This window comes from Callospermophilus lateralis, chromosome 2, assembly GCF_048772815.1.
Source record: "Callospermophilus lateralis isolate mCalLat2 chromosome 2, mCalLat2.hap1, whole genome shotgun sequence".
Classification (NCBI taxonomy): domain Eukaryota; kingdom Metazoa; phylum Chordata; class Mammalia; order Rodentia; family Sciuridae; genus Callospermophilus; species Callospermophilus lateralis.
The window spans coordinates 132188171-132199240 of record NC_135306.1 but is presented as its reverse complement, the minus strand read 5'-3'; the positions used below and the strand labels follow the sequence as shown (position 1 = coordinate 132199240).

The 11070-nt window shown below is 46.0% G+C and overlaps 1 protein-coding gene across 1 annotated transcript; it reads left to right on the top strand.

Annotated features, from left to right (window-relative positions):
* The first annotated feature begins 291 nt into the window (after positions 1-291).
* On the top strand, positions 292-9950 carry Mtnr1b (melatonin receptor 1B). The gene is made up of 2 exons (XM_076843881.2): positions 292-514; positions 9079-9950. The coding sequence occupies exons 1-2, from the start codon at positions 292-294 to the stop codon at positions 9948-9950; spliced, it is 1095 nt and encodes a 364-aa protein (XP_076699996.2).
* The last annotated feature ends 1120 nt before the right edge of the window (positions 9951-11070 follow it).

Sequence of the window (11070 nt, the reverse complement as noted above, 5' to 3'; positions counted from 1 at the left end):
TGAAGTGAGCCAGGCATGTGCTGAGCTCCCAGTAGCAGCACTAGCGGTAAGGTACCTAAGGTTCCCCTGTGTGCCGCTGTGGGACGCACTCGCAAGTGCTACTTCTGTTCCCATATTTTCTCCGCCCCCTGCCCACGCTTAATTATCTCCTCTAGCTCTCCCCCACCGCCTTCCTTTCTTGTGTGTGTTTGGTGGGCAGCGAAGTGGGCGGCAGAAACGCCTGGCTAAGCCCTGCGCGCCCTGCGGCTATCTTGCAGAGCTCGGTGGAAGCGAATCCCGGGAGGGTCCGCGATGCCGGAGAATGGCTCTTTCCGCAACTGCTGTGAGGCGGGCGGGCTGGCAGTGCGCCCGGGCTGGTCCGGGACTGGTGGTGCGCTGCCCTCCGGGACGCCCCGGCCTCCCTGGGTAGCTCCTGCGCTATCCACCGTGCTCATAGTCACCACCGCGGTGGACGTAGTGGGCAACCTTTTGGTCATCCTCTCGGTGCTCAGGAACCGCAAGCTCAGGAACGCAGGTAAGCGTCACTCGCTGCTGGGGTCCCGAACTTTCCCTGCCCTCAAGTCTGGGCCCTGATCCCGATGCGATCCGTTGCCTCCTCTCTTCTTGATCCCCAGCTCCCTCCTCCCCCTCTCCTTCTCCCCACCCGTACTCTAACCTAATCCTTAAGTTTGGTTCTGCACACAAAAGTTAGGGCGAATTCTGGCTCCCCACACGTGCAGCGGTTCTGGTGGCTGCCTCTGGCAGCTGTCCAGGACGCGCTTGGCACAGTAGAACAGGTGTGAATGGGGAAAAGGAGTTTGACGCGCTTTTGTGGCAGGGTGAGGTACTATGGGATCCCACCCAGCTGGACGCTGCTGTTGCTACCTGGAGCATTCCAATCTGTGTCCTGCCAGACAGTGCCCCTATTTGGCCACAAAAATCTCAGAACCTTTGACATCTTGCGCTCTCCCCTGCCAAACACTATGACTTCATGTAGTTGATGCTTAGAAAATACTTGGTAAAAGAATGAGTGAATTAATAGAAGTATTCTGGTGGGCTTTATGTCAAAATCCATCTCCAGGTCATCTGTAGATCCTATTCCAACCAAGAGAATGTAAACTCAGAAATTGTAAATTGCTTTCAGATAAAATGGTCTGTTCTGAAAACAGGGAATTTATGGGATTAACTGTGAAAAATCAGAACAATCACTTGGCTAAATCATGGTGCAATCCCGAAGAACAAAACCAGAAGGAGGGAGTATCTGAACTCTGACCTTAACAGGTCATTGGAGCTTGCTAACCATTTCAGCCTGGGAAGAAGTTCAGTGACCTATTTGTTAATTTTGTAATTTCCCATTGGACCCTAGTGAGCAACTCAAATAGAGTGTAAAAATAGCAGGAGGAAAACAAATTTAAAGCTTTAAAATGCCTTTTTAAAGAGGCTAGACAATTCAGGAAAACTGTTTTAAATAAATAATTATATAAGTATTTGGGGTTGGGGGGGAAGACCGGCAACTTGAGGATTTTCATCTGAAAAGCAAGCCAAAAAATAAAAGTTTGCTCTTTTAGCCACCACACTGGGAAACTGAGTATTGTTAGGGAGATCTAAGTTTTACAACTCAGGCATTTCAATCATGATGGCTACTACTATCTGGAATAAGTAACTATTCTAAGATGTTATTGTATCTTTGAAGGAAAACATATTAGGAAACAGAGAGCTGTGATTAGAAAATGATAGTTAACATTTTGGTTGTATTGTCCCTTTGCAGCAACCACAAACATGCACTTCCTGCACAGAGAGGCAGGAGGAAGGCAGCTCCTGGCACTTCTCCCTTAGGAAGGATGGGCCCTCCAGGTTCTGACCTTGGACGTTTCTTTCCTTCCCTAACTTTCTGGGTGTTTAGAAAAGGCCTGGCAGATTGTAGCTCAGTTTCCTGCCATGAGAAAGGTGGTTGAGGGAACAGACTGCTGCTTCCTCTTGCCTGAGGAGAGCAGCATCCTCTCCCCTCTGTACTACCCAGGGAGGGCTGGGCTCTTCTGTGCTCTAGGCAGTCTTCACAAAAAGCTTACTGGTCTGAGAGCAATGAGGGGAATGAGCATGTTAAATTGCTGGCACATCCTCCATCCTGCCCTTCCTACCTGCCCATGTGCCTGCTACTCGCCAGCACCAGAAATATGTATGTGTTGCTGAGGGTGAGGAGTGGGGATGGAAACCAGGGGCTCATGCATGTTGGGAAAGAGCCATACCAGGCCCCAGAAAAAAAAATAATATGATAGCTAATGTCATTTATTCCTGCTCTATTGGTGGCTTTGGCAGTCATGCAATTTAACCAGTATTTTTTATTCTGTTTTGTTTTGTTTTAGGTGCTAGAGGTGAGATCCAGGGCTATCCACATGTTAGGGGAGCTCTCTACCACTGAGCTACATCTCAGTCCTTAAGCAATTTTTATATGACCATTGGCTTAATTTGCCATAGTCATGAAAAACTGTAGTATTGACTTAAACTAAATGATGTTAGTGGAGTGAGATTTCAAAACCTGCTTAAAATATTTTGAATAGCACCCTTTCCACTTTTTGTTAGACCTTCTCTTATTGATGTGTTTGGATTTACTTAAAATTAAAAAAAAAACATAATTCATACCTTTTCATAACTAAGTCTGGCTTCTCAATTAATCAATATTAAGAAATTAGAACTTGGCATTGAGAACATAAAATTTCTAACAACTAGATACATAGCCCAAATTGAGGTCACAGTGTGCTTCTTAGAGACATCTTTATCCTTTACTTGACTATTATAAGCCCAAATCTGTGGGGTAGATCCTTGTCACTCATACAGGGAAATAGTTTCTTCTGCAGCTGGTTGCGTGTGTGGTGAGTTGGTTTTTTCAATGACCCCACTGAAGAAAGGCAGACAGGGAGGAATGAAGTGACAGTGAGGGTAGGTTCAGGATACTGTCTTGAGCACACTCTGTCCTTACTGTCCCCCTACCTCCTCCACCTATAGAACAGTGTCCACTCCAGAATATAGCTCCCGTGACATTCATGACTGACCTAACTGCTGAACTACGGCCTCATCTCACTCATGCCAAAGGGGACTGCTGCCACTTCCCATGCAATCCATGCTGTGATGCACAGAGAAAGTCCCCAGCCTCTTCTGCCTGGTCAACATCTGCTTCTTTTCAAACCTTTTCCCCAGCTCCCCTACAAAGTTGTTAATGCTTTCTATCAATACCTTGAATAGCAAAGTGAGTGTCTCCCTCCTCAGGCTTCCACAACAGCCTGTGCTCCCCAGGTAGCACTGTAGCACCTGCCTCTCTCTACTGTTTTTATCTCTCCCCCACTGGACTGCATGAAAGCAGGGATTTTATTCCATTTCTGTCCACAGAGCCAGGCACACAGTAGGACCTGGATGCACTTCTGTTGAAACCAATTGAATATGGATGAGATATTCAAAGCAGTGGGACAGAGAGAATGAATGCTACTTCATGGAGGTAGGGTATATCTTAGGTACAGGACTCAGCACAAAATCAGCAGGAGTTTCATGGGAGTAAATTGCTTCCAGCACTGAAAGCCCAAGAAAACCTCACTTTTGCCCTCCAAGGCTGACCATTAACACCATCTTCACAAAGGCACACCTGCTCTCTGGCTGCTCCTATGTGGCTAGAGTACTTCAGCAGGCTCCAGGTGCTCCATAGTTCTCTGATATTGTACCCTGATGATTCCTCCCAGGGAACATGCCCTCTTGCTGGTCTGTTCTGAACCACTGTAAGCTGCCTATAAAATGTGAGCTTCCTGTGACTACCTGAATTATCCAGACAGTCCCTGCCCCAGAGAGCTCAGAGAACCCTGTCCTTACAGTAGCATCTGGTTTCCTCTCCTTTAGCAAATAGAAAAGTGCAACAGTACCCTGGCTCCACAGGCACACGGGCTGTGGCCTGATGATGGGCTTTTATGCTGCAACTGGAGGAAAGACCACCTGGGAGGTGTTGTTAGTGAGTAGAAACTTTGGCACTTCTAGGGTATTTCAATCATTTGTAAGGCAGAAAGACACATAGTAGCTGACATGGGAATTGCTCAGGAAAATATGAAGCATTCGCTTGCTGAACATACAGGTTCTTGTTCAGAGTCTGCTCTATTCACACTGGAAAAGCTACCCCTCCCCAAGGCAGCCAGCAGAGTTCAGGGACTGCACCATTTCTTATCTGAACCAGTACCTACCTATGAGGTTACTGGTAGGATGTTCTGCCTGGAGTGGACTCCAGGGTAAGGTGGAGTCCACTCCATTCAGTTTTTTTGTTTGTTTGTTTTTGTTTTTGTTTTTGTTTTGCCTACCACCAACACTCACTGAGAAGTCACTTGCTACCAGGTATCTTTTGAGCCAGATTTTGAGTGTGTGTTATCAGCTGAAGGCCAAACTGGGCTGCCTTGGACTCCCTCCCTACCATCTGAGCTTTCCAACTTCACATTTTGGCTGTGCATACCTTATTATATCTTCACTGAGCAAAAAAATGAGCACTTAAAAAATCCCATAATTATGTCTTTAGCTGCCTAATGAGGAAAGCTCTTAATCCTCTTTAATTCCCCCCAAGAAATTCTCAGTAGCCCAGGGGTATAAAGACTTTCATGTTTGACTGCTTTTGTTTCCAAAACATTGAATTCTGTATTTAGACGTGATGTTCTGAAAAACTGAGAAGGTACTCAATGTGGGTAATAGGACATCTGATTTTAGACATGTGTTGCTAAAAAAGTAAAAGTTAGGGACTTTGGAAGGCTAGAGTTTACAATCTGTAGGTAATGTCCTACCTTCATCATCATCTTCATCCACCACTACTATAATAGCCTCGGTACCTACAGACCCTACCATCTGTGTCTGTGTAAGTTCACAGTATGATGTTCATATGATGATGAAATCACCCAATGGCACCTTGCTCCGACCATATCTCTGTATCCCTAATATTAAGTCATAACCCTACTTCTGACATCTTATTTAGTGGGGATCCTATTCTGACTCATGAGCCTCTTTCTTGTTCTTTCACTGAAAGTAACAACAACACATAAACAACTATAACAAGTCATAGCTAACATTACTGTTTATTATCTATCAGTTACAAATCTCTGTCCTTTGAGAGGAAGAAAAGACAAAAAAAAAAAAAAATAGCACAATCCCCCATCAAAGGCATGTCCCTTCCTAAGTACTAACATCTCTCTCTCTCTCCTTTGAAGTACAGCCTACAGGGCAAAACATTTACACCCCCACCTTTGCCCTTCCTGATGTCGTTGCTGGTCTACTAACTGCTGAGTTCAATGGTTAAGTTGATGTTCTTTATCATTTACTATCCCCTTGACACCTCTTTTTCCTGGCTTCTCTGTTCTTTTCTTGTTCTTTCTCCATTTTTCTCTGTTGTTGTTATGTGTATTCTTCTTTATCCATAAGATGAGACTCCATAAATAAAACATTTAAATAGATGGAAGAAGCCATCTTAAGGAAGCTACAAGAAATTTAGCCCTCTTAGCAATGAGAGATCTTTGTTGATTTCCCTATCATTCTCCTAATTGCATCTTGTTTTTATTTGTTTGATTGTCTCTTCTCTGAGACCATGAGCTTCTTAAGAGGAGAGAATGTTTTATTTACTCACTTGCTTCCTGAACCTCCTGGATAGTCAGTCAACCGCTCTCTAGTAGAAAACTCAGCAAGCTTGTTGAGTAAATGACTCAGTGAATATCTGTTTCTACACTGACATTTAGGTCAGTAACCAGGGGCAATTTAGTCCAACCAGACTCTTCTCTGAGCACAGAGGATGAGAGAAAAAGAGGCAAGGCAGAGGGGCAAGGGTAGCTCTGCCTTCCAGAATTCCTCTATATGATGAAGACTAGACAGCTCAGCACTGGCTAGCTCTTTTCTGGATTACCTAGATTTCCAGAAACAAGGACAGCAGAGAACAGGGAGGGTATTGTGATGGTCCCCTGTGTGCAGGGATGAGCTTTGCATATGAATACTGGAAGGGAATTCCCTTGTTTGCAAACTGCCCTGTTGTGGAGGCCTCTTTCCACTAGCCCACCTTGTCTGTGGAGGCAGATGGAAATGAGTCACTGCAGGACCTGGGATATAAATATTCATTAGAAGCCTGTACACAGGGTGAGTAGCAGTGCTGTGTGCATGCTGATTGGTTTCTCACCTGTTCAGGGAAGAAATGGAGGGAGAACTGGATCTCCTTTTGACTCTCATCCAGATAGGACCTGGCTTCTTACAGATGGGAGACAAAACAAGAATTGTATTCACCTAATTTGAAACGGTGCCAAGAAAGCCACAAGACAGTAAGACAACTGGGCAGATGAATCTACAGCAGGAACTGTTTGATTTCAGCTTTTTAACAACAGCCAGCATAATAGGGGAGAGTAATTGAATCACTTTCCACGTGGAGTTGAATGTGTTCTTCTCACTATTTACAAGCTGTTTGCCAGCCTCTAGGGCATTATTAAGAGCTGAGCCACATTAACAGGCGGAGCTTGACTCGGCTTTCCTAGGGAAACAGCTGGCAAAGCTGGCACCAGCTCCCAGCAGCTCTTGACTTTCTCTGCACGTGCTTGCAAGTGCCAAGAGCCTATTTGCCATTCATCCATGAGCCAGCGGGCCCTGCAGGGACCGATCTTCCTGTGTTGGAAAGAAGTGATTTTCTTCACAGAGTGTGCATTGATGGGGACAGGGAGGAGAGTCCAAAAGAAACAGAGAACCAGAACTGATGAAGGAACACTAAACAGGAACACTGAAGTTCAGTTAACTTGACCAATTCCTGAGATCAGGAAGTAACTGAAATTTTTCCCAGATTGCTTTAACTTTCAGCATTGCCTTTAAAGTTTTAAATTGTGAGACAAGAAGTAGTTAGGCTCATGATGCAGTTGAAGCTAAGAAATTGGAAAAGAAAATTCCCACTCCCTGGGATGTAAGTGTAGGCTGAGCAGGTGAGTCCAGACCATTGGCACTGGAGACAGCCAATGTGGCTAAGAATTAAATGGAAAGGCACTAGACCTCCCCACCCCAAGCAGATGCACATTTTTTTACTTGAAGCAACAGCTAAAGGAAAACAAGAGTTTTTTAACCAACAAAGTAAATAGATCCCCCTAATAGTAGAATAGGAAGGAATCCAGAGCTCAGCCTGAAGACAATTCTTCTTCACCAACCCACCTCCACTGGAATGTCTGCAGAGACAGGGGCATTCTAGTTGTCCAGACGGCTTCCTTTCTACTCACTTACATCCTGTCTCTCTCAAATTGTATCCTAGGTCCAGATACAGGAGCTAGGATAGGATTTGAGGGGGAACCTCCAAGATATTAAATAGGTTTCTTTTTAGTTGGTTCTGAATGGGGTTTACCCAGGACCTCTGGGGCCAAAACAAACACTTCTGGAAGGCTGCCTGTGTGTCTTCCAGGTTTCCAGCCCCACAGGTAGCATGTTACATGGAATCTTCTTTGAGATGGGATTAGAATGTCTGCCAGGACAAGGGAGGGCTGGAGGCAGTCCCTTCCCTGTCCCTGTAGGTGAATAAGTGAAAATGTAGGCTCTGCTTCTCCTGAAGGTCTGACTCAGGTGAACTCCCAGTTGGTAGGCTCCAGCGTCCTTTGTCTGTAACTCCTGGAATCTCCACCACAGCTTGGTTTCCTCGATTGCTAAATCCTGGGGATTGTTTTCGTCTGCCTTTCTGGTCCTATGAGGTGGTTACATCAGCCTCTGCAGAGTGAGGACAGGGCTGGATATCTTAGGTCTGGATATGGGAGTAAGTATTTAGGTCCTGAGAACTTCCAGGATACTAATTGACTTTTTTCCTGCTGATTCTGAGTGGATTTGACCCAGAAACTGTATGGCCATTGTAAGCACTAGAGCATCAGCGTTCTTGTCACTTGGGAGTTCCTCCTGTGAGCCCATTCCACCCGCCCTCTGTGTTCAGCCACCCTAAGGCTGGCAACTTTGACCTTACCCTGTGGCAAGAGGAGATGTGAAAGACTATGCCCACGCATACTGTATTGATGCCAGTTCCTGCTGGAGGGAGTGTCTGTTGTCTTTTGAGCATCATAGTAGCTTCCCAAAAAGCACAGTGTTTGACAAATGAAACAGATGGGATTAGAAATGGAGCTGCTCATGCCCTGAACTTCATGTTGAAAAACTTACAGGTTTCCTTCTTGGTGCTTTACTCATGAGTTGTTGTAGGTTTTAGAAAGCAAATCTTGAGGACCTGAGACTGTTCATTTGGAGTGAGCCCTGCCACCTCCTTAGGTCTCTGGCCCAGGGTATGCGTGAGTCCTGTTAACAATGGCTATATGGTTCCCTGAGGCTCTCCTGGCTAGTTAAATTTGATGATGCTGCAGAATGTTCCATTCAGGAAGGCCCCAACACCGTGAGAGAGGAGTGCCCTCATCCCCCCTCACCCAACAGGATAGGGGCTTTGCACTATTCTGAGTATCTGTCAAGTGGCTATGAGTATGGGCCCTGGACAAGGCACAGAGGGAATACTGGTCCCTACTCTCAAAATCTTTCTTCTATTCCAGCTGCAAAATGCAACTCATATGAAGATAAACGACTTTGAGTCACTTAGAAAGTAGCTCATCAACCAGTGGAGGGAAATGCAAAGGAAAACTGTCAAAGAGAAGTGCAGGGAAGCATGGATTTGAGGTGTGGGGGCGGGGTGGTGGTGCTGGTAGTGATGGTGAGTCCACATTGCTCACTTTCAGATTCTCCTCCTCCAAAATCTTTGTTGGAGCTTAAATGTTATCAAGTCCCTGTCCATCTTTGCCTGCAATTTGTGAGAACCCACTGTGTTCCCAAGCACGGGGCATCATTATTTAGTTCTCAAAATTATACTACAAGACAGGGATCATTTAGCTTCAATTTGCAAATGATAAAGGTACGGCTTTGAGAGCTTAAGTAACTTGCTTCAGTCATCCAATTAGTAAGTAGCACAGATGCAATTAGAATCCTCAACTATGTTTCTAAATGCTATGTCATTTCCCCTCCCAATGCTGAAAGTAACTCAGTGAAGGATATGATGTTCTAGATACAAAAATGTTAGGGTCTTTTCTGACTCTTGCTCTCTTTTTCCTGCTTCAGGTAATTTGTTCTTGGTGAGTCTGGCGTTGGCTGACCTGGTTGTGGCCTTGTACCCCTACCCGCTGATCCTGATGGCCATCTTCTATGATGGCTGGGCACTGGGAGAGGCGCACTGCAAGGCCAGCGCTTTTGTAATGGGCCTGAGCGTCATTGGTTCTGTCTTCAACATCACCGCCATTGCCATTAACCGCTATTGTTATATTTGCCACAGCATAGTCTACCACCGGTTCTGCGGGCACTGGCATGCTCCAATCTACATTGTCCTAGTCTGGCTCCTCACCCTGATAGCCTTAGTGCCAAACTTTTTTGTGGGGTCCCTGAAGTACGACTCACGCATCTACTCCTGCACCTTCATCCAGACAGCCAGTGCCCAGTACACAGCAGCAGTGGTGGTCATCCATTTCCTCCTCCCCATCTCGGTGGTGGCCTTCTGTTACCTGCGTATCTGGGTGCTGGTGCTTCAGGCCCGCAGGAAGGTCAAGTCAGACAGCAAACTGCGCTTGAGGCCCAGCGACATGCGGAGCTTTCTGACCATGTTTGCAGTGTTTGTCATCTTTGCCGTCTGCTGGGGCCCCCTTAACTGCATCGGCCTCGCTGTGGCCATCAACCCTGAAGAAGTGGCTCCCCAGGTCCCCGAGGGGCTCTTTGTCACTAGTTACTTCCTGGCTTATTTCAATAGCTGCCTGAATGCCATTATCTATGGGCTCCTGAACCAGAACTTTCGCAGGGAGTACAAGAGGATCATCTCAGCCCTCTGGAACCCACGGCGCTGCTTTCAGGATGCTTCCAAAGGCAGCCACGTGGAACAACTGCAGAACCAAGCTCCACGTGTTGGTAATGCCCAGCACTTTGCCCGGGCAGATGCTCTCTAGCCTAGATCTGAGGCACACTGGTTGGGCGATAAACCCATGAAATCATGGGTGTGAATTTGCAACAAGGTTAAGATCAGACATCCTGCTGTGCCTCACCATCCTCTTTGCATTCACAGCCCACTACTTGTGGAACTCCATGCTACAGACAAGGAGCTCATCAGCTCCGTTGGTTCAGGCTGACCAGGGGATAGCCACAGGTACTGGACCTGGCTGACACTTTCTGTAGTGTGCTGGGGGCTTGGCACAGACAAGACCAAGGAAAGGGCCTGGGCCAGAAAAGCCAGTTCCTTCACATGGGTTGCCCCTTATCCTCCTGCTGGAACCTAGTCACTTCCTTCTTCCCTTCACCTGAGAGATAGCAAGAACATACCTTTTCGTGGATGCTGGAGTGAAAGAGCAAGATCAGATCGGTAGCGCTGGAAGGTGGGTGACTGCATGGCTCCAGGACGTGGGGAGTGCAGAGGGCAGCTTTCCATGCTCTCCCCATTGACCTTTTCTATACACACACACACACACACACACACACACACACACACACACACACCACAAACAGTCACACTCCCCCTCTCCTCCACCTCAGACATCTGGAGAACAAAGTCTGCTTGGCTACCTTTCCTGATTCCACCATGATCAAATGCTGTGATTTGGGGAAGGTCAGCTAACCATTTTTCAGTTCACTCATTTTAAAATGAGGATTGTGTCAGTGTCTACCTCTCAGGGCTATTGAAAGGATCCATTGGGATAACACATCTGTAAGCATAGTGCCTGACATGTGACTAGCTCTCAGTAATCATCAGCTTCCATTATTATTCTATTCAACTAAAATGAAAGATAATCTTGAAGGAGAAAAAAATCTTGCAAAAACAAGGGAAGGAGAGAGAATGGAGTTGGGGAAGTGGAAGTTCAGTGGGGGGGGGGGGGTCTCCACATGAGTACTTTTATTATAATTATGTATTTATACATTTATGTTTGTGAAAATCTCAAGTCTTCATTTAACACCAATAGATTTAGGTTTTTTCTTCAATTCAAATAATAATTGCATGACCTTTGTAGGTCTGAATCAACGGGAGAAGCCAATAGTAGATTGTCTACTCTCTGGAAGTCAGAATTGATAAATTAC